Source organism: Megalopta genalis, chromosome 11 (genome assembly GCF_051020955.1).
Source record: "Megalopta genalis isolate 19385.01 chromosome 11, iyMegGena1_principal, whole genome shotgun sequence".
In the NCBI taxonomy this organism is placed as follows: Eukaryota; Metazoa; Arthropoda; class Insecta; order Hymenoptera; family Halictidae; genus Megalopta; species Megalopta genalis.
In genome coordinates this window covers 15,200,663-15,225,912 of record NC_135023.1, presented here as the reverse complement: position 1 = coordinate 15,225,912, position 25,250 = coordinate 15,200,663, and the positions used below count along the sequence as shown (strand labels likewise).

General features: G+C 35.5%; 1 protein-coding gene and 1 long non-coding RNA gene across 3 annotated transcripts in view; one reads left to right on the top strand and one right to left on the bottom strand.

Moving 5' to 3' along the window:
* The window catches only part of LOC143260305 (uncharacterized), a 237,903-nt gene that overhangs the window by 132,475 nt on the left and 80,178 nt on the right, over positions 1 to 25,250 (bottom strand). The window lies entirely within an intron of this gene.
* LOC117219137 (dipeptidase 1) overlaps positions 1 to 25,250 on the top strand; it is a 287,674-nt gene that overhangs the window by 207,734 nt on the left and 54,690 nt on the right. Inside the window, exons 6-8 of the mRNA XM_033468054.2 lie at positions 3,556 to 3,688; positions 10,697 to 10,847; positions 22,086 to 22,155. Coding sequence (XP_033323945.1) covers positions 3,556 to 3,688; positions 10,697 to 10,847; positions 22,086 to 22,155 — 354 coding nt within the window. The remainder of the gene's footprint in view (positions 1 to 3,555; positions 3,689 to 10,696; positions 10,848 to 22,085; positions 22,156 to 25,250) is intronic.

The following is a 25,250-nucleotide window of genomic DNA, read 5'->3' as shown; positions in this document are numbered from 1 at the left end:
TACTTATACGTTTTTATTACGAAATCAACTCCGGAAGGTCTGCTTATGTAAACAACAAACGAACAAAAAGCCAGTGCGACTGAATAATGGCACATTTACAACAAAAATGTGACTTACGTAAAATACATAACATTATTTTCAATACATTGTAGAGACTCCTTTATTTTCCACAACGGATGACATACGTGTTTTAAGTGACTTAAAGAGTTTTTTAAAGTCGATTTTGCAAAATATATACAATTCATGTATTTCATTCGAACAATTGTGCAGAGTTATATACTAATGAAAGTTGTTAATTAAAAGAACGTTAAACTTCTTCATCTTCATGCATTTACGACATGTGCAAATTTTCAAAATACAAGAATACGTGCACATAAATTAAGGTAAATAATATTTTTATCTTACTTTGAACACAAGAAATTATTTATCGAGCAGAAAGAAAACGATATATAAAAATAAGGATGTACATAATGATCCCCAATCTAATTACACTATCAGATCGTCGAAGATGTATTTCATCTTTTTTTCTTATGTATAAAACACCTTAAAATTTTTAAATAATCCACTAATAAAAACAAGACACGTAAAAATACAATATAGCAAAATAGTCAATAAATAAAATAACAGCAACACAAACGCAATAAGTAAATACATGTCGACGGAGTTAAATTCGATGAAAAACGGTCTCAAAACGATACAAAAATCCGAATAAAATATGATGCACGAAACTATGGCTCCACGTTTTAATTATTTCTCTCATTCACAAGCTAAAACATCTCCAATCCCGCACAAATTATAAACATGCGTATTCTCACGATCGAATATGAATGCCAAGCAATTTAATTTAAAAGATTGGACCAACAACGTCGCAATTAATCGCGCGTTGTGGAAAAGACTCGAAGTTCTCTTTGAGCTGCTGTAAAAACTGTGTTAGAATGTCAGAGACGTAATGAACGGAATCAGGCTAACAACAGAGCCGTTCTTGATTCGGCAAACACGCGGTTCAATCCTCCCCCGCTAATTTAAGCGGTAACTCATTTTGCATGAAATTTCGAGCAGCCGCTTGCGCGGGGTATAACTCGGGCCCTGCGTCTTTCTGCTACCGCCATATCACCACCCGATTAGTATAATAACGTTGATCTCGTGGCAGCTACTCCGCGAGAATCGGGGATGCCAATCGGGTTAGACTGGAGCCGAAATTCAATATTTACGCTGGCGCAGAAACTCCACGGTAATCAGACCGCCGAGTAATTGGTAACGTTGCTTCTCAAAGCGGAACGCGGTGAAACGCGGAGGTGTGCCACCCTCCCCCCTCCCATTCCTCATCCCCGCCATCCCCAACCCCCCTTTTTCGCTCCTTTTCACGTTAACCCCTTGCAGCTCGCCCCGCGAAAATTGCTTCTAAAGAATTTTCAATTGCGCTCTGTACGCCCGTAAAATACAAGGCCATGGAGTCACGTACACTACGGCACACAAGTATCGGGACACTTTTGAAACGGTATAACTTTATTTAAAAACTGGGCTAAACGGCTTGAACTTTCTTCAGATGGTTAATGGGCCAGGCTATTTTTATCCGAGCCTAGAACGAAAATTTCACAAACGCAGATCATGGTAACTTATGCGCATGCCGGTAATTTCATCGAAATCTGTGGACGTTGCTATGAGTCGCGAACAATAAAGCAGTTTTGTCATAATTTTGTGCACTGTAAGAAAGAAAATGTAAGAAACCTGCAGATCTTGAAATCTTTCAACGGCTGCAAATTAACTCTGCGTTAACCGATTTCGATCAAATTTTCAGCATGCATACAAATTATCGAGATCTACGACAGACATTTTTGACATTTTCGTTGTAGGCTCGGATGAGCAAGTCAAGAAACGTGAGTTATTTTATCCTTTTTGTCATCCCGAGTAATAGCGAAGTTAAAAATAAAAAGTATTTCAGTGATTGCCTAATAGACTCTAGTCCTTCTATCGTCTAAATAAAATTCAACTCATTTAGATCAGTTTCGAGAAAGTTATATTGTTCGAGCCTCGAAGAAACTCCTCGAGAAATTTGCAGTTGTCAAAATTAACAGAGGGATATCCAAGAAACCTATTTAAATATTTTGTTCGAACGTTTAAATATTACACAGAAGTATACTGTTGTATTTAGGAGTGTCTGCTTAATGGTAAAAAATTGTTAAAGGTACAATAAGGATGGAAAAACGATTACTTTGTGTAATGCAAAGTACGTTTTTAGTTTCTGTACAGCTTTTGCAATGATGTAAAATCGAATAACTACAATGAAATTAAATATAATTCGTTATGATTAAATTAATTACCGTGCAATTGTTATAATTTAATTATATAATTAACTTGATCAATTAGATCAATTCTTCGACATACAAGTGGACGTATTTTTACATTTCGCGTGGAATTGCGATACCATGAATGTTATTTGGGAAATCAATCGGTTAAGCACCGTGCAAAATGATTTTGAAATCGGCAGAGTGTCTTGCGTGGACATGTGAGAGCGCGTTGGCTCATTCAACGAGAAGTGTTAATTAACCGTCTATCACCCACTTATAAGTACCCTTAAGTGTTATGAATGCGAACGTATTATGACGCTACAATCAGTGGTTAATTACCACCAGACAGTGATATTGATATGCGAGTACGTATTGAATATTAATAATTCATTTACGCCCGTTTCATTGCGGCAAAATTTCCAAATTCACTCGATGCCGGAGCAGTGATACACTTAACAAATTAACTAAATATCATGTATTAATGCAACCATTTTACTAATGACAACAATAACGTGTTCATATGTTCTACGAAAGGATTGGATAGATAGAGAAAATTAAAAATGAAAAATACAGCAAATAGAAAGTAGAAGAACAAGATAATTATAATCGGCAATGATTCCGACAATATGCGTGTATTGCTTTTATTATTACTTAAATGCTTCAATAATTAATAGATTTAAATTATGTATGTACTAATAAATATTTAAATGAGCATGCTTTAATATACTGCTCTGCGGTTAAATGTATATGTTTATAAATGTAGTACGATAATAGTACCATTTTTATTAGTATTAAATGTAAAATCAGGATCCAGAATAACAATAAACGAAACGCGGGAAAATCTGATTTTAAATACGAATAACGTATGAATAAGTAAGAATAAAACATTACATATCGAACTTTATTGATATTAAACCCGCCGACAGCATAGGAAACAGCAATAAAATAAATATGTCGGAGCGGAATTTAAAATGTGAATAATGTACGAATAAATAATAATGAAAATTGAGTATTGCATTGAATGTGAAATGATGTGATCAAAAGAATCAAAGGCGTGCAACAGCGGCGCCAATTTAAACGTAAACCAATTATAAAATATCGCATATGCATACGCATTTCGTAGTGTGCCGGATGTTCAAAAAAGCTTTCGGGCTGTGAAATCAGCGCTGCTTCTTCTGCTGCCAGTTCTTTTTTTTTTCGTTCCATCTATTTCCCGGTAAAAACGAAACATAAGGGACTGATAACGACCGGTGCATTCGCTTTTCAGTTTTGGTCCGCCTACGTTCCATGCGGTGCAGCTCAGCTGAATGCAGTTCAGCTTTCCTTGGAACAAATCGACGTGATCCGCCGACTGGCCGAGATGAATGCTCAACATTTAACTTTGGTTACCTCCGTCAAAGGTGAGCATCCCGTTTATCTTTAATAAAACGTATCTGTAATCAGCGACATCCAATCGCGATAGCATTGTTGCATTTGAAACGGTGACGTTCTATAGAAAATAACGATGCGCGTTACGTCTGCTGGACCGTTTCAACGCATTCACCTATCTGTGAATATTTAAACACTTTTCAAAGTCTGCGATTCATAGGATTTCTTAATAATGTTTCATTTGTACAGAATATTCTCTTTACCTTTGTTCACGTATTTTTCGAGCATTCCTGTTAATCTGACAAGAAATGTTTCTAACAAAAATTTATCGGCTTCTCGTCTCGGCTACACATTAAAATATCGAATATAAAAAAGTATTATTTTTTTAATAAAATGTCGGGGTCACCTTTATTTTTTTAAATGGCATTGCATATTCCTTACTTCATATGATTATAGTTCGTGTCAAGACTATAATATGAATTAGACTATAATAATATGAAGTAAGGAATATACAATGCCATTTAAAAGAGTGAAGGTGGCCTCGATTTTTTATTGAAAAAATAATAATTTTTTTAATTCAATATTCTATCGTGTAGCCGACGAGAAACCGATAAACTTTCGTTAGAAACATTTATATATATATAAATGTTTATATATAGGATATAAATATTTATATCCTATTTATATATATATATATATATATATATATATATATTTATACATATATATACCTTCGGATGACCTTGGATTGAAAAATTTGAGTTCAATGTCATCCAAAGATAAAATTATCAGGATTTAATAAAACATATACAGGAATATATGGAAATATGCATAAATAGAATAAAAAAAACATGTTCCGCCTGAAAACTCCTATTTTGGAAAATAAAGGTGGACAATTCGTTCTTGAAAATACGTCGTGAAATACACGCTGAACGATTAAACAGGAAACCCCGTGTGATTTAAAAGAGAAGCCTGCAACGACGATAAAGGAGCACGGGTGTTGTTGAAGAGAAGCAGCAATTCAGCAAGAAAAATCGGTTGCATTTGATATTTTTCAAGCAAGTAGAAAATAAATGTCGCGAGGGATACACCGTAGCTGGTTTTGAATTGTGTAAAGTGTCGTGCGAATATGTAAAGTGCAGGGAAAGTTTTTCGCGAGGCCAGGTAGAACGGAGACAAAAAAAAAAGGAAGAAAGAATCGGGAGGAAGATTGCAACATAAAGGATCAGGGGCGGATGTAATGGTTCGGGCAAAATTTATCAGACACGATTCCCCTGGATTGCTGTAAAAATAAAAAATGTAATCTCATAGTGCCGTGAAACAGAAAAAGGACAAAGATTTACGTTCTGAGAAGGAACGATGCATTATCACGGATTTCGAAATGGTACGAGCCGCGATTTATTCTCGTCCATTCCGCGAGAACAGAAATTGCATCATGAAATGGAACATCGGCGACGTTTCCTTTTTTTTCATTAATTATTCATTGCTCGTCGGAAGTCTAGGCTATTTACAAAAATTAATGCACGGAGTTATCGTGTGCTTGATTTAGAAATTTTTTCGCACTTTCCGCCACGGTCATTGAGCTGCTCGCAAATATCACGCGATTTTTCGTTCTCGTTCATTACGCACAAAAATAAAAAGACTTTAATTAACGCTTCGAGCCTAATTTATTTGTTCATAAAATAATATGTTTGAGCGTTTCATTGAAAAATGGTGAATTCTGTATAACAATGATAATTGTCTGGACAATAAAATTAGATATTCTCGAAACATAATTATCGCATAAGGAAAGTATGAAAAAATAAAATCGATTACATTTTGTACGCATTATTGCGGATGAAAAAAAGCTGTGCAATCCATTTATTGCGTTCCCATTATTGCGGATTAGAATTCGAAATATACGAGTGTACGGAAATAAGCTACGGTTATCTGGGTATTATCTACTTTAAATAAATCCCGAGTACGGTAACAAATAATTTTGTTATTTATTAAATTTTGAATGAATAAACGTTATATTAATTTTAACGCTATAGTGTAATATCACATTACATGTCTAATAATTACGATCTAATATCTAAATAACTAAATACATTCCTTTAATAAATATATAATTAACTAATATTTACTATCTTTCGTTTGAAGCTGTTTTAAATTAAGAGTCTGTTGTAAACTCATTTCTTTCCAATCATTCTTCCTTTTTATTTTTCAAAAACCACATTTTTTCAAGTTTCTCTTTTTATTTTCAGAGCTTCTCATTCTTTTTTGTATATCCGTATAACAATAATATGAATTAACAGCTTAGATATCATCGATCAGTTTACCTTTTCAATCTTTATTTATATTTAAGACTAAGTAATATCAAGTTTATTGAGATTCCTTGGTGTTTCTTAAACTTGTTTCACGTATTGGAAATTAGAAACTGTCTTGCTCCGTTAACATTTAACATTACAAAGGTGAAATCAAAACCTTTCGATTTCGACCGTTTGAGATCCCGTCGGCGAGTGGATTCCAAATCCGTGTAAAAATCGACCGAAATCAAACCGGTCAACAGGAATCACGACGAGAAACGTACGGTCTCTAGAACACGGTCGCCTGATTTGTGTTTTGACGGAAGTTTTAATCATAGTTGAGAGGCAGCGAGAAATCAGATTTCGAAGTTTTAAATGTTGGTACTTGTTCAAGTGGTAATTAGATTGCTAGAAACGCGTACCAACTGCGAGTAACAATGGATACAGTAGAAACGGCAGAACCTGACAGGAAGTTTGCTCTCGAGGAAACTCGAGAGGACAAAGGAGACTAGTATTAATTGCTCGATTTCTCTGAAGCAGTATCGTTCAAGAGGAAAGTAATTATTGGTTCCAACTTGATAAAACCACCGCATATTGTGGATGCTTAACCGACGACTGAAAAATGTTTACTTAACCTGCAAGACGTTAATCGACGCCGTCTAACCGCTATAAATCCTCTCACCCTATTTAACCATTTAATTACCGACCGATCGGAAATCTTAAGGAACTTCGAAAGAGTTGCTCGGCGAAGATGCCGCGAAATATTACAAACGATATCCCCGGGAACTAAATTTCAGTCAGTTCTCTCATCGAATTTTAATTAAATTAATCTTCAGAAACTTGATCTACAGCCACCAGTTCGAGGGAAGATTAATTGTGACCAACTATTTCGCCCGTCTTCAAGGAGGGACGTAGGATTTTTATAGTAACTGGATGCGCATTATTGGAGATTGTGAAAGTTTTGCTCCGTGCTTAACGATCCTGAAACATGAAATATTTATGAGTGGTTTCTTTAAACTGATTACACGTTCCCTCGCAATGAATTCTTTGCGATTCGATGTGAATCGTAACGAACAAATCGTTTAATTCGCGCTTGCAGGTAATCATTAACTAATAAAATATAAAGAGATCAAACGTGTAATGAATTTAATTGTAGCAGATACGTTGATTGTAGCTATTACATAGCGAGCACATTTTTATTTCATTTTCAACCGTGTTATTTAAAATTTATTACATAAAGTCTCGAGCCTGTTTCCAATTATAACGAACTTTCCGCCGGTCATAGTTCTTTTTCGTTTTAATCGCGAATGATCGACGTTTCCGGGAGAATTCTCGTTCGGCACCGAAAATTACTTTCTCGTCCTGAAAATTTTAATCAAACTTGTTGTTTCACAAATTTCTCGCGCCGCTGAAAACTCTGTAATCATTGAAGATAGTCGATATTTCTGGGATGCACATAGTCGACGTTCCACATAATAAAACCATACTGATCTCAATCTGCATCGAGTAATCAATTCGCAGATTCGATTGCTAATTGAGAGACATTTAAACAATTGATCACGTTTCGAAAACATGTTGTCTCGACAATTTATTAATTAAACTGTCACACCGTTTTAAACACGTATCTCACTGTAACGAGAACCGAATAAAAATGAAACGATCATAAACCTGAAATACAATAATATGCTTGGAGTAATTTTCAAACATAAAGCCTTCACCTTCACGATTCGTTATTCATTTCTTTTTAAAACGTTTCCGTATAACGCAGCGAATAATGTTTGAATTACCAGCGTTTTCGAGGAACGACGAGTTTTTTAGTTTTCAATAGAAAACTAAATTCTACGAATAAAATTCTATTTATCATTCCAATAAAATATGATATATATATTTTTCTAAGTTGTTTTGGCATGGCATATTACCTATATATATATATATAAAATATTTTATTGGAATAATAAATAGAATTTTATTCGTAGAATTTAGTTTTCTATTGAAAACTAAAAAACTCGTCGTTCCTCGAAAACGCTGGTAATTCTATTTAGTATTCCAATAAAAGATGTTTTGGCATGGCATATTACCATATATATATATATATATATATATATATATATATATATCATATTTTATTGGAATAATAAATAGAATTTTATTCGTAGAATTTAGTTTTCTACCTTTATACCTTTTCTACCTAATAAGGTAATATGCCATGCCAAAACATCTTAGAAAAATATATATATATAAATATCATATTTTATTGGAATAATAAATAGAATTTTATTCGTAGAATTTATTCGAATGATTATTCGGATAAAATTTTATTTGTGGAATTTATTCGAAAGATTATTCGCAGAATTTATTCGAATGAAACTCTATTCTAAAAATTTATTCGTACAATGCCCGACTCTGTGGTAAAAATAGAGGCTGCCGCAAGCTGTAGATTGGCTGAAAGTTTATTATTACGCGATTCTTTTCTCGAAAAATTGGAAATTTACTGTTCAAATACTTCCTGGGGCACTGTGTACGTCGCGGAGAGTGTCGCTACGGCAGCACTCGGCCTTTTTGTTTACCGTGTTCACTGAATCAGGGGATGAATAATTTCGCAGTTGAAAAAACAGAAAATTGTTCCTCGGCGAGGTGGCCAGGCATTTCCCGCGGGAAACCGAAAAAGGGAAGCTACAGGAGGGGATAGGGAAACCGTCGGAGTCTGTAAGCCGCGTGAAAACTTGTAAAAGTTTTGATGACAAGTAACCTACGTTGGCAGCCATTTTCATAAGCTCAAGGAACTCCGCCAACTATGAAACCGAATCGGGGCCGCGAGAAGAACACTCGAGAAATTCCGGCGAAGGACGTTTCGTTTGTCTCCCGAGACGTTGCGTTCATTTTTTTGTCGAATCTTCTGCAAACCGATGGTGTTGGATCACGCAACCGAACGCGGGGACACCGTGTTTCGTTCGCGAAACGTAAAACCTTCGGCAAAAATCGTTACCACGGATGTAAAAATAGCAGGTGTTGCGGTACGAGTATGCTAGAAAATATATGGTGTCCCCCGATACGCGTGGGCGTAACTTGAAACGCGAAGTGGTTACATGAAATTGGTAAAAAAGAAACTTAGCACGAACACGTGTTTCATGTAACTGTGCCGTCGAAGGGCTGCCGCTGGAGGTCTTCTTCACGTCTAACAAGTATTGTTTTCATGGAAAACCCTTTTTCGATCAAGGAAAAACTTGACTCTTTTTACAGAAACCGCTGTCTTGCTGTTGCGAGACAAATTGTTGAAACGTACACAGAGGCCTATATAAATCATAGACAACGTCACTTACTTACGTACGTTTGTATAATGTTCTTTCAGTTTAATATGTGTACTTGATTTAATTGTGTCAAGTTTTAGCTTTTTAAAATTAATAAATTACTTCCAGTAGATAAGTTAAAAGAATAAATTACTTTTAGAAATCGATTATAGAAAAATTATCATTGTTGAAAAACTATTAAGGATGTGAATAAATTATGGTTCAATGTCCTAAATCTTCCACAGCAGATTACATTCAATGGTGCTTATTATACGTAACATTGACTCACTTATTGATAAAACGTGGATTGGCAATCATTGGAAAATTATGAACAGCCTGACGTCAATAACTGTTAAAAATATTATACTGATGAATTAATAAGCAACAAGAGGTTAGAGAATATTGATGAGAAGAAAGTTGGAGGAAATATTCGGATTTGCGAATAAATCTGTACAGAGAGAGTACGTGGTATAAATAATTTATACTAAAAAAGGAGAACCAACCGACCAAACGGTCTAAAAGGATAGGAAATCCCAGAAATTCGAAGTTTGTGGTGACCGTTACAAGCCAACTCTCTTCCAGATACATATTTATTTAATCTTCAAGTGGTCTCTCGAAGTGGACTTTGAAAGCGGAACGACATATCGAATTCATTTGTTATTGATTTTTACCGAATTGGAAAAGAGAAATTTACTTTATTATTTTGTGGCATTAAAATCATAGCAAAATAGAGGATTTCCTAAAGTTGTCGAAATCCAGGAATAATGTTTTTATTTCGCATAAAAATTCGCACTATTGTCATTACTTGACTGCAATTTTGGTGTGTTTATTTGTGTGTTACGTTATTCTCAATCAGAGTTTGACAAAAAGTCATTCGATTAATGATTAACAATTATGACAAACGTGAAATCACGTTCAATGATCAATAACTATAATTACTATGTAATTAAGTAATCACGAGTAATGAATGACTTAAGTAATATCGAAGCAAATGTAATCGTTAATTGTGTATAATGATTACTTTGTTTATTATTATCAACTGAAAGATTTGATATTATGGCAGTTAATAATAATTTTGAATTGTTCATTCGTCCGCGATTACAGATTACTGATTATTGATTAATGATTACATGATTCATTGATTAATGATTATGATTACCGTGATTCCTACTCGTAATCAATTACAAAAGTATGTTAATGTAAAAATAATTGACAGAAAATTATACATTTCGATTGAACCTATTTCATACAATTAATGCAAACAATTTTTATTTTACATAAAATTCCGCTCAGTACAGCCATTACTACTGAAATATCGAATAAGAAATTCAGAACTATGAATCGTAGACACTTCGTAGCTATTAAATAACCAGTGATAGGTAATGCGTTCGCTGTCGAACTATTTTCAACGGCAGTCTCGGCGTAGAAACTATTAAAAGATCGTATATCTTTTCTGTTTGCATAGGTCTTATCGAGGCGCATCGAGAAGGCAAAATCGCAAGTCTTATCGGAGTGGAAGGTGGTCACTCCCTGGGGAATTCCTTGGGTGTTCTCAGGACATTTTACGGCCTGGGCGCGAGATACCTTACCTTGACGCATGCCTGCGATACTTCCTGGTGAGTGGAAAAACCGATATTCACGCCCAATAAAGAGTCAAATTAATAGAAGCAGCCGATGCTACTTTGCCTTGTGAACAAATTATTAACGTGTCAGCGTATTCGATGTTCGAGCGAGGCGCTTCACCAATTTGCACTATTTCAATCTGTAATGTTATTGACTCTGTTGTAAATTATGCGCAAGCTACGCGTTGATCAACGTAACAGGCAAAATAGATACAGAATCATAAACTAGCACTACTATTGATTAAACATGAAATATCATGTGCACAAAACAAAATATAAATTACATATTATACGTATAGTTTGACGTTATCTAGATTATGATTATAGAGATTACTTTAGAAAAAATTATTAACAACAAATTAATAATTATATAATATAGTAATATACTATAGTAATATAGTAATATATATGTATAGTAATTATTACAAAATTACGTCGACCAATTAACGAAACAATTGTAGTCAGTTTTTTACTAAATGACTGTCTTTCGAATTTGATTAGAAGATTTACTATAGAAAAATTATTTAATAAAATTCAAGGGAAACAGATAAATTAACAAATCAGTTTTAGTCAATTTTATACTAAATAACTTCATTTCGAATCTGATTAAAAAAATTACTATAGAAAAATTATTTACTACAATTTAAGGGAGACAGAAAAATTAACGAAACAATTGTAGTAGAAACAAGAACAATTTACTAAATAACTTTATTTAAATTTTTGTCGTAGGAATTAGTTTAGAAAAATTATCAACTAAAATCTATAAGATATAGACAAATTAACAAAACAATGTTATTTACGAAGTGACTTGATTTCAATTAAACATCGTTTAAAAGACACAACGTTTTAATTATCGCATCATTCCAATCAATTGTAATTTCTGCAAATCTTTTTACTCATTGCCAAGTAAACTGGTCAATGTAATATCTCAACAAAATTTCTGATTCAATCTTAAAAAAGTAATTCCATTTGGAAGGATCTTATCCTTTTCTACAACACTTTATACTACCACGTTAGCATCGTTGAAACTGTCTGAAACTCTGAATAAAACTGTACCTGTAATTGCTTTGTTACGCCCGTAATTTCAATATCGCTAACGCGACAATGGACAAGATGAAACAATCGAAGCCCAGTTTTTATCGCTCGGTCCACAAAAGTTTGATAACAAGATGAAACCCTCATTCGAACGGACGCAAATAACGAAATATCGCTACGAACGCGTGCATCATAAATAATCCTGAATTCAATAAAAAAAATTCAGGTCATCTGTTCAGATCGAATTAACAGCCGAGATAAAATACTCTCGAGCGTCTCGAAAAAAAGAAGACGAGAAACGAAACGACCCCATTATCAGCGATTTAATGCGGTCGGTGGTTTCATTAAATTCCCTGGAAAACATACCTATTATAGTAGTACAATGGTGAAGAAGCGGAAGAATACCTGTAAGAAGAAGTTTCGCGGAACGGAGAAAAGACTCTATTCACTTTGACGGAAAGGGGGGGGGGGAGAGAAATTTCAGGCGGGACTCTTTCAATTCGAATATTATGCGGCAAGAATTCGCATTGACTTGATCCCGTGTAAAACATTCGACCGTTCGCCGGGCAACGGTTTTCCGTTTCAATTAATCGCCGAAAGAAACTTGCTTCCAGCTCCGGTCTTTCACCAAGGCCAGTACTATTTACCGAATCCGTTCGTCCCGCTTTGTACAGCGATCCATCGCCGATGGAAAAACCTATCCCACGGCCGATCAGCCTGAAAGAGCTCGAAGCAATCTAAAACCTTGGCGCGCAGAAATTTCTTCCATCTCGGCGATTCCGGTGCCCTGCCAAAACCTACACTTACGTCGTGCATCGGACGAGACGCAGCCCAAAGAACTTTGTTTCGATAGGGACGGAAAGTACTTTTCTTTTGGCGAACAACCAGACTCCCGATGCCCGCGGAGCAGCAAATTTTGTCGTCGTTCTATCCGCCGGTTAGCAATCGAATTTTCCAAAATTACGATAAACATCCCGACCTACTCTCTCTTCTCTTCGTTCTGAACACCTTGTGGAACAGTTTGACTACAATGCCAAAGAACCTCGACAATTTTATAAGATTAAAATAATTCAGGGTGTCGTGTAAAACCGATGGTACATCTGGATAGAAGCTGATTCTACGTTAAAAAATAAGTCGGAAGTATAGAATACATTCTTTTCATTGGGGACTTCGGTTATCGAAAAAATCGAGGTAAATCTTATTTAAGGTTAAACTTTACTTTACGGGTCCAGAGATTTTTGGCCCTTTTATATATATTCCCGTAGATTTTGTTTAGGGAACTCCAACAATTCAAGTCCCAAGGTGCGCAAACCATTGGTTCAAAAGTTATACGCATTGAAAGCCTTCTTATGCGCGATCTAACCTTGACATAACCTTAAAGTAAAGATTAGCCAAAATGGCTACTCATACATGCTTGTACTGCCATCTAGCGGCGCCACTCATGGAACTACGTGTCAAAAACACTTGAAATTGGTCTACTTTGAACGGAAACATTGTTAAAAATTTATCCATGTCCATGTTTCATGTACATAATTTGCTTTTCCGTTTCTACGAACGTTTTTTAAAGTATTATTTTGCAAGTTCGGTTTTTCAGACGCCACGATAATTCTTCTCAATAAAAAAATCTGACATTATCTATATATTATTAACGACTCATCGAAATTATTGTCTAGAAATTTATTTAAATTATTTTCAAGACATTATTGACTAATAAACGAAATTTCTATCTTGCTCCTTGTTTATTGCAATTTATGATGAAAGTTTTTATTTCGCATAAAAACCCGTAGTCTACTGTTTACTCTGCAAATAAAAATGCAGCGATGGCAGGTCTGGAGATCGCGGTGAAGAGTAATGGAAAAACTGATATCACTGATGATGTTTACAAATACGGCAGTGGTTTTCAAGCGTAAAGACAGCCAGCAGTGATATTCGTTGAGTCGAGACTTGGACGAGCGTGTGCCTGTGCCGAGTAGATTTCTAAATTAAATTCTTTCGAAAACGAAGTTTCCAACGAAAAAGGAATGAATGATATAATTTCGAATTATTTTTTGACTTAACATCAGCACCTATCTCAGATAATTTATCGTAATAATTGCGAAAAGTACCTTATATTTTGCTCATCGTTACATCGTAGATTTTATGCATTTTTGATAAAATGAGCGAATCAAGTTCAAAACGTTGGAAAAGTGTAAAAGATAAAGTTTAAAGATACCGTTCTACTATGGGTTGGCAACTAAGTAATTGCCGATTTCAATTATAGATGTCTCTCACTCCCATTTTTATGATATCCGTAAATGTTATATAATAAAATTATTATTATTATTATTATTATTATGTTATTTTTTATTATCCGTGAATGTTAGCAACTGGACAAATTGAATGCAGCGGTCAAGGAAAAGCGACCAGAATTGGTCAATCGTAAAGGTGTCATTTTCCACCAGGACAATGCTAGGCCGCACACGTCTTTGTCCACTCGGCAAAAATTGATGGATATTGGTTGGGAATTGATGTTACACCCACCATATAGCCCTGATCTCGCGCCATCGGATTACCACTTATTTCGATCCCTGGACAACTCCCTTCGTGGTAAAACTTTTAACGATGATGACGCTGTAAAATCTCACTGAACTCAGTTTTTGGCCGAAAAGGATCAGACTTTCTACGAGCGTGGAATTTTCAAGTTGTCAGAGAGATGGCAGAAGGTCATCGAACAAAATGGAAAATACATTACAGATTAAACTTCATTCCAAGTAAAAAAAATTTTTATTTCATTGAACAAATCGACAATTACTCAGTTGCCAACCCAATAGTTTCGACTTATTAAAATAAATCAGAAAAGGAACAAATGTATATCTAGCACTTGTATGTCATAATAAATACAGACAATTTTGAAATAATAACCAAAAAAACTGAAACTCGTGGAAATCGTAGTGTTTCATCAATCGATCAATATCGATACTAATTCAAAGAATTAAGATCGGTGAGTAACACTCGTATTTTTTAGTAGATTGTACGCGAAATCTTCGTATGACACGATATCACAGTACAAGAGACTAACGACGATGAAAGAAGTCCAACGAAGCCCGCAGGAAATATTTTCCAAAGTCCGTGGATCGTGATCGAGAAATGAATGATGCGATGCTTGAAAGGGCGAATGGATTGCCCGGATGTCCGATAAATGATCCTTTCTGTAAGAGTCGATCTTCGACCGGGATTTCGTTGCGCCGTGGCCGCGTCCCATCGAAAAACTTTCTGCGGTTTCCTTTTCAGTCGCTGTATCTCAACGAAATTCCCGGGGTTTTAGCCCGCGATTCAATCTCTCCGGAGACGCGATCCAGTGTTCAGCGTTTACAACTTGCAAAGTTTCTTATTGTTTCCTCTGTTCATGGGCGAAGCTGAAATCAACGTGCCCGGATTCACGAGAAACATGGGGCTGTCGGTGGCGTGACGTCGAAACGCGGTAGAAATATGAGTTCCTTGAGGACATCAATCCTTGGGCCAAGTTTTATGTGTCCCACGGTGCCGCGTGTACCGTGTTGTTGTAAATAGAGCTTTATTTTATGCATCCCTACGATTCTGTCCTACCCATTGCCCGAAACAATGGATGACGTTTCGGATTCCTATTTTCTCACGAATAATTTCACTTGCTTGATTTATGATAAAAATAGATAGAAGATTTTAGGACCTTGGCCATCTTTTCCTGGACTTCTTCAAATTATTGAAAGAAGCAACACATTTTTATTTAAGTTTGATTTCTTAATACAGTAATTTCTTCTCTCCAAATCGCGCTCGGATTGCGCACGAAAATTGACAATTTGGGAAGAAGGGATACGATTATTCGAGCCTTGCGGCTCACTTTCATAGTTGTTGACAATCGGTAAGTATAAAAACGAGACGCAAGGCTCGAATAATCGTATCCCTTCTTCTCAAATTGTGCATTTTCGTGCGCAATCTGAGCGCGAATTAAGGAGAAATTACTATAGTCAGCTGGAAAATTTTTATTTATCAAATGCTAACATCAGTTTGTTTCTCGCATGTCATTCTTACAAATCAAAGATTTTTATGAGCAGTCAGTCATATTATTTACGCTTCGGTGCAGAACAGTTTTAAATTTCTAGCAATAATTGTCAATATTGAAGTAACTAAAAAATGTAAAGTAAAGTGCACCAAATATGGAATTTGTACTCAAACATGGAACACTGATAATAGGTACAATATTTTTTTAATACAGGCCTTCGATTACGATTTTGCTGTTTCGATTCTCAATTAAATAAACATTTAATTAAAAAGATAATTATTTTTGTAAAAACTAGAAACAAACGTAGTTCCTTTTATTAATTGAATTCGCTGGTTGCGATGTTGTATTTCAAATTAAATTGAATAAAAATTGTCATATATCCACACGTGTCAAACAAATTTGGAATTATACGAAGTGAAGCACGATACTCTGCTTTCAAAAAAGGAAACACACGCGTATTTATAAATATGAATGAATATTACCGGTATGTATGCTAATGATAAGAGGCGAAATAAATAAGCATTATAAATTACTATGAAGATAAAAGTAGAAATGCTGTCCTTCGTTTCACTGTTTAAGCACGTTTTGAAAAGAGATATCTGCAGTGTTTACAGTTTATATTTTTAAGTAATAATTCTGAATAATAATTGAGACAATAAAAGCTTTCGATAACACACAATCTTACAGCTCATTCGACAGTCTGAATTTAGTATGTATATTTTTGAACGTATGTATTTTATTGCGATTAATGCTACGACGCGAATATTGATCACTCGATATGAATAAAACACACGAAACTGCAAAATAAGAAGTAAAAGTTGCTGCTTGAATACGGTTTTCAATATTTTGCGAGTCGACAGAACATTTACATTCGTTGAATAAATAGTTATCAAACAGAGTATTCGTATCAAATATCATCGAGTATTTTTTGCCGGACATAGTTAAAAATATTCCTCCATTTCGAGGAGGAATCCTGTTGCACGTCTACAACATAATCTATTTACATGTTACCCAGATCGAAAGTTTGCCGTTTCAGTAGAATAATTCCGTGGAGCTTGTTACAGACTTGAAACACACAGGGTGATCCGTGCGTAAATCGATCGCTTTCTATTGGTTTTCTCTTTACTGGATCGGAAATAGATTTCTTTCTCATAGTTTGAATTACTTTTTAATCAACTTTCATGGTTACTTTTAAGTTTTTTGGTTCACGTATTTCTCAATGAGGTCACGTTTTATCCAGTGGTTAATTAAATTGAATCGATGTCGCTTAATGGAATTCGTAAACATAATAATATTTATTTGCTGAAAACAATCATTAGGTGCTTCGATTTTTTACGTAAGAATTATAAGATTATTATTACTACTAAGATTATTATTACTAATTTATGTAATAAAAGACGGCAACGAAAATATTTCGGCAAAAATTTTACACAAGTAGAAAGACACATTTTCGAGAATATTGACTTATGTCTTCAAATGTAATCTATACATGCCAAAATGTTAAAAAGACAAGTGAAATAAATTATAAAGTTACTATAGATTAGCTTAACTCTAAATTATCTTAACAATAAATTTGGTCAGTAAAAAAAAACAATACACATGTTAATAAATAATAACAGTCATTGTTTCTGACATTGAGATTATGCCACTATAATTCAATCCCACTCAATTATTACTAATTATCAAAAATATATTTCTATTCTCTCATTTTTTGGTATTTCTTTATACTTTTTTTTATGTATCAATATCGTGTAATTCCACTTGACTGTTAGGTTAAAAATTGAAAATTGTTTGTAACTCAAACTCCAATTAATGACCCTGACCCTGCACAAAAATAGTTCTCACAATGAGGAAAATGTTACTTACACCACTATAACTCTAATTCACTCAAATGTGTACCTTTTATGTTCAGTTACTGTTACCAACACGGTTAGTATTGGCTATTATACCTCGCTAGTGCTGATAGCAAATATTTATAGTTCCAAATATGCGATTCCGCTATTGTATTTCACAAGCACACAACCTATGAACATGCTTACAATCATTATTAGTCGACCATAATGAATTTACAAAAGCATATTTCTCCTAATCACTTCTCTTAGTTAATTTCTCTATCAAAAAATTCAAGCATAATAAAATCATCGTAAATGAGCCCTAATCTAATCATTTTTGTCACGAAATTATTATTATTTAAAGAAAACATTGTAAAAGGAAATGAAGAAGGAAAATGATAAAAAATAGTCACGTTGCTCGTGCCACCCTGTATAGCCCGAAGAGTTTCACGAGATGATACCAGTATCTTCCTGCATGTAAAGTACGACACGGTTACTGATATCACTGGCTATAACTATATAACAGTTCAAGTCCAAAGTATTGCACAATGGCCGACGACCCGATTCGACCTGGTTTTCAATCCCTGCCTACGTTATGTGCCCCTCGACGCGGTACCTCGTACCGCCGTAAATAAGAACCTGACTCGCCTTGTTTCAGAACAAATCTTCCTTTCGATGCTATATCTTTCCTTTTCAACGAATGACCCGACGTTCGCCACTTTCTTATAACCTCAAGCGAATGAAATGTGGTAACCTCGCATACATCAAATATATTTCGGGATCTAGGAAATTAATTTAATGCTTTTTTAAATAGAAGATACATTTATGACTTTTCGTTTTTATACTCAATTTGAAACATAATATACCGCGGCTGCTACATTGATTCCAATAAAAATGATCATATTTACTGTCATAAATATTGTGAATACTAATCATTTGTTTCTCCGTTAATGACAAATGTATTCTGAATCTTACTTAGAATGAACGTAATTTAGAACGATCTTTTTAATAAAAAGTCTGACATCTGACTTCAAATTTTTCTATATAATTTTATTTTAGTGTAGAAAATTGTGCACCGTGACATAAATGTTCGTACGCCTTTTAAAACGCAATAACTATTTTTTGGAACTTGACCAGATGACTTGAATTTTTGTTAAATGATAGAAGGACTAGTCTATTAACAACAAACTAATAACAACTTTTTTTCTTCATTTTGCTGTTTTAAAAAGGTGTGTTGTGGACCACTGTATATGCAATGAAGCACTAAAAAAAACTGAACCGAATCAACACACTAGCATTGTAATTCAATACGAAAGGATCCTTCGCACGTTAATATAAATGGTAAACGATTAATACTTGGACGGCGATGCTCGGGTCTATACAGACCTAGATTAAAAATATTATTATTTCACTACCTAGTTTTATTAATGGCCATTTTGTTAATGAATTAACACTTTAATGGCCGCCCACACAACATGTATGCGATGCTTTAATAATTATGTAGGTGATTGCTTTAATAATTTTCACGCAAAGGAAAAATATTAAATTTATTGTATTAATTGTATCGTTATTATTGTTGTTGTTTCTTTTAGTTTCACGTGTACATATGCACCCGTTGAATTATTTCATGAATTTGCATAAATATTGCCGGTCCCAGACGACGTTTGACTGCGTAGACGTGCGGCTGTTAAAGTGTTAACGAAAATTTTCACGCGTTTCGTTAAAATCTATAGAAGATCTAACGTGCCTAGAAGAAGCACGTCAAAAAATATGCTAAGAAAATTCATGAATAAAATAGTAAATGATGTTGGACACGGTCGGTGACATTTTTGTAAAAACAATTCCACCGTCCAAATATTAATAACCTACACTATATTTTCCGGTATAGTGACGTACCGAAACTGGAGTATCGCGTGCAATATAAATACTGTCGCCACTGTAAAATCACCGCGAAACAATGAACGCTTGAATACATTTTCGACGCGCAGCAACGATTTCACTAGCCGCACACGGCATAAATATTTCCTCGGTCTGTTTATAAAAATTCAAAGCATACCAGAGCGGAGTGTTTCGATAGCCACTTTATCGGCCGGAGAATTAAATGTGATCACGAAACGCCGAGTGTTTGCTCGGGCCGAATAAAATATCGATTCGGGAAGGGTGTTTTCCGTAGGCCTAGCGTCAATCTCTAACCTCGTTCTCCGCCCTCTCGCCTTTTCTCCGACGGCTCTTTGTCTTTTCGCGCTCTCTCCCCCCCACCCCCCTGGTGGGAAGAGGGAATTGTCGGGACGATTGCGTTTCCCGCAATTCTGGATGACGACGAGCTGTCGACCTTTCTTTCCCGGCGTTCCTCTGAAGCATTTCCGCGGCAGAACGGCGCAGAAACGCCGCGAAAATCGAGCGGAGAAGAAAGATTACCGGCTTTCGCCGGGGCGGATTAAATTTTCTATGGCTTCGCAAGTCGCCGACGATCTTTCGGCGTTCTGAGCCGTGACCACCTCCGACGTTATACGCCCGTTCCCGAACTAAGGAATTGCTTTTCCCTGTGACAAATTATTTCTCGATTTTAAAGCGGCCCGGGAGAGATTGCGCCCTCGCATTCCCGATCCCGCTGCCCGGCCAGGTCCCACGAATTAAATTTCTCCCGGTCCGCGTAACAAAAAGCCAGTCATTACCGTGCAAATCGATTTTTAATCCCGCCGATTGCTCAACGATGAACGGTTATTAATTTCGTCTTGTTTTTCCCCTCGTTGCTTTTTGTTTCGCCGGTCTCTTACTGGACACGCGAAATTGAATTGCGCTCGCTCGTCACTTGTCCCGCGACGTTATTCGATTAGAATTTACACAGATCGCCGGCCGGTCGAGTAAGACGTGTACAAAACCTTCCGTCGAATATTTCCTTCGTCGTATTTTGTTACCTGGTAAGCAACAAAGATTTTGTACTTTGCCTTTTGTATCTTTTTCTTAGAATTGTCATCATTATTATTATTATTACTTAGAAGCTGAAATAGCCTTTTATCTTTGGATCTTTTTTAATAATACGTGTTTATTCATTGCTACATGAACGAATGGAAGTGTTTGATTTTTAATAGAATTGAGTACAACATGTATGAAAACCAAGTAAAATATTTTGTTCATTACATTTCATTGATTTAGAAGAAGAATCAATCTCCTCATAATAAAGATATTATTTTTAATACAATTTTAACTAATTTAAAGAAATAATTTGTCTATTTTCACAGTTTTTTCATGATGATAATAGAATAATAAATGTTAGTAAGCTGATACGTGAAAAATATCATTTAAGGTTTCCGATGGAGGAGCAACGACGTAAATAATATTTAATTACACATTGTTATCGATCATGTTGATTATATTAAAGAGACTTCCATCGAACATATTGAAAATTAATATCAAAAAGTGTTTACGAGAAAATTAATTGTAGGTATGTCGAGTTTATTGCATATTAAAATCGGATACTTCGGAGCCGTTGAACGGAATTTAATTTCACAGAATTATAGGAAGAATGTTTTGTCACAACTTTGGACATATCGTTACTTAATTGAACATTTTTAATATGCCGATAATGCATGTGCTTGAATAACGAAACAATGACAAGTCGTTCAATCGCTAGTAAAATCATATATACATGTAACAGAACCACCGGTGGTTATAAATATGTAATTTGCAAGTATAAAGAGCACTGAATTAACATAATTTTTAGCGAACGAATGCAGTAGTATCTTGCAAATGGGATTTGGTATTACTCGCGGCACGGGAGGTTAATTGAAGATATTATTGAATTCGCGACTCCTTTTCATCTGTAGAAATAAAAAGAGAACTATTTTTATTTCATTAACGGACTATGGATATTTATGAATCTTCCAACTCTTTGCAAGAAATATGAGAAAATTAGGTAGAAATTAATGATGAAGAATATCGATCGTAGAAATAACTTAACTTATCCATTCCTTGCAAATAATGTGCGAACATTTTATTTGCGAATATTTGTGATACATACACGTATAATATCTTCATTCGCGGAAGAGTTTCAATATTTACAACATATTAAAAGCATTCTGGAAAATCGCCTGATTTCTTCGTTCTTCCAATAATGGACGTACGTAACGAAACTGAAAATATTAAACAAATACGCGAGCACCCGTAATACGTTAATTAACGTTTTAATGAATATTAACGTGGTAACATTACATGCTCCAGAATAGTGCGATAAAAGATTATATATTAGTAGACGAAAAGGAAACGAGCGTCGGCTAATAAGTAATAAATTTTCTTATGGTTTCACGTGCTAGAAGGAGGAAGTTCTAACAGACATTTTCTTGGCAGGGCAGTCTGTTCAGTTCGCGAGACGAACAATACCCAGGACACGACGCCAGGCCTCAGTGAGTTTGGAAAGGTAAGTCATCAGAAACGATCATTTTTCACATACTTTATATTCGTCTCCTGTGGTGATTACGTACAATGACCAGACTCGGGTCGTTTTATTTTATTACAATAAAATAACTAATAATAATTATTCGAGGCTATTCATTTCGCATAAAGATCCATATTATAGATAATGACTGAATAATTAGATTGCGGATGTCTATGCAACTTCCCATTTTCATAAATCATTTCACAAAAATTAGAACGAAAGAAAAACTGGCTTTGTTAACCAAAAGATTACTAATTGCAAAAATAAAATAAAAATGCTATCAGACATTGTTCATTTCCACACGTTCTCTCGCATTTTAAAAATCCAAACTTCTCGTAAGCGCATAAAGTCATAATGCAAACTCATTGATAATATAATAATAAACTCACGGACAGTCATTTCAACCGCGCGCAACTTCCAATTAAACGAACGCATCAAAAATTTGAAAACAGTAGAAAAAAACTCCAATTCCCGATTCTCCCAATAGGTTGCACAATTTCCGGCGTGTTTATAAAATAGCCCTCGCATTCCGGGCGAGCGAAGAAAATAATAATGAACGGGAAGCAATCAATGATGCTTCACGCCCCATTTGAGCGCGCGCTTCTTCGTGCTCCAAAAAGTTACGGACGTGGCCCAGTTTTAATCGAATCCCGCGAAAAACATTCCCGCATTAAAATCAAATCGGTACAAATTTCGCGGCCGAATTTCTGACATTCGTTCCACGGGATTCCGATGTATCGGTGATCAAATGAAAACGAGCAACGAGCATCGCCGAATCTTTTTGCGAATGGGAGAGCAGCGCGGACGGAGAGCGGGCTGCGGTGGCGGGGGATGGAATCCTTTCTCATCGATCCTGTAAAATTTGCAGTCTCTTCGTGGTAGTTTCTGTTGCACGAGAGAAAGAGAACGAACGTACGAAAGAGCGCAATGGGAGACAGAGAGAGATAGAGAGGGAAAGAGAGAGAGCGAGAGGTGAGGGGGGAGAAAGTGGAGACGAAAGAAGAAGAAGAAGGAGGGATGCAAACGGGAACGTAAATCAAATAAGCCATCTCTGTTATCTTCTCCACCCTGACTCCCCATGCTTTCTCTCTTCTTCTTTTAATCTTTTCTCTTGGAGGTCCTCTGCCTCTCCCTCCCACCCTCCCACTCTCTCCCTCTCTCTCTCTCTCTCTCTCTCTCTCTCTGTTTACCTCTTTCCCTGTCTCTCCCTGTTTCTCCGTTTCTCTCCATCTCTCTCTGTCACCCCGTCTCTCTCCAGGTCGCTCTCCGCTCCCTCTCGTCTCCTTTTTGTTTCTCTGTACTCTTTCTCTGTTCCCCACCCATTTCTCTCATTTACATCCGCCAACCGCCGCAACCCTAGCTCTATTGTATTTGTGTGGAAGCACGAAGCCACATTGCCCAGACATGGCTCGATTGTTCAAGCGCACGACGTCGACTATATCGAAACAACGTCGGTACAGAATCGTTATTGTGGGAGGACACAGCGACGCTGCCAGACGATTTACTACAAAATTCCACTAATCCGAGGATTTCAAAGCCATTCCGACTGTCCTCCGACGTTCTGGCAGCCCACCACCGTGTTGCGTACACACGTAGACCGTCGCTCCGCTGTTACGGCACAGAAAGAGAGAAAGAGAGAGAGAGAGAGAGAGAGCCCGACTGAAAATAATTTCGTGATGTATCCCCCAAGCACACCGAAAGGATTTTCCTTGCGTTTGTTTTGCCCACCGATATTGAATTCGCATGGCTTTCAATACCGTTGTATCGCGTTACGTAATCGGGACGAGTGAAGCACGACCGTCGCGAGCGTTTCGAATAAATCGACCGGAGATAATCTGACGTTCCATTCCTGACGTTTTCGGTGTCGCCGTCGAGCCCCTGTTGCATAATATAATGGAACACAATCGTTAGGACAACGGGGGCATTATGCAACCGCAGGACGATATTTCGGCATTAACCTCTCGACTTAATTCCTCTATTCTGTCGAGGTTTGTGCGCTATGTTCCATGATCAAGCATCTCTACGTTTTATTCGTTTATTTTGTTTAGTTTCGAGTAACAGAATTTAATATGTCTGGTTCGATAAATGGACCGTTTATTTTGAAAGTGGTGTAAGTCCTTTTTTTAAAAAAAAATGAGATATGACGTAATTTATGCTTTATTTAGTGTAAACTTTTTGTTTATAACTAGTTAGTAGTTAATATCTTAAAGAATGCCAATGCTTTGTTCAATTTAAAATTGACCGGTAAAAGAAATTGCGTAACCATTGATTATGAAAGTGGTGTAAGTCCAATTTCCATAGACAGGTGGCGGGGTTAGTGGCCACCGGTGGCTTCACAATTGCTTTATTTGCTATTTATATTGTTTTATTTTCGTGCCAAAAGTTACTGTTTTAGGTTACTTATTTTATTTTCCTCCAACAATGGATAATTTCATATTCACATCAGATAGTGATATAGGTAAGAAGAAATAGTAAATCAATGTTATTTTATGGCAATTGAAAATAGTTATTTTATTTTATTTTAAATAAATTTACACGGAAATAAGAACCATGAATATAAACAAAAGAATAATCTTAGAATCGGAGGATGAAGATAATTCTACTATGAAAAATAAATTAATGAAGCGTAAAAAGAGGAGAAGAATTATAGAGATAGAATTTTCATCAGATGAGGATATTGTTACTGAGAACTTGGATTCTGTAAAAGAAAATAAAGGAAAATATACACAACGAATAAACAAAATTAAGCGAAATGCCGGACAAGAGTACTTTACAAAAAAAGGAAAATTCATTCCAGCAAAAAAAGAAAGTGATATTTGTTATTTCAAAATTGAAATTAAATGATATTTACAATTGACTAATTATGAAAGTGGTGTAAGTCCATTTGCAGCCTGGAAATTGTATATTATTTTAGTTAAATTCGTCTAAAAGAAATTTATATAATCAAATTACATATTGATAAATTAGTACAAACATTCCCAGACTTTACATAATTAACCTATATTTTTTAATTATCAGATCTGCTAACATTCAATTTTCTCGAAACGAAAGAAAGTGGACTTGCACCACTTTCAAAA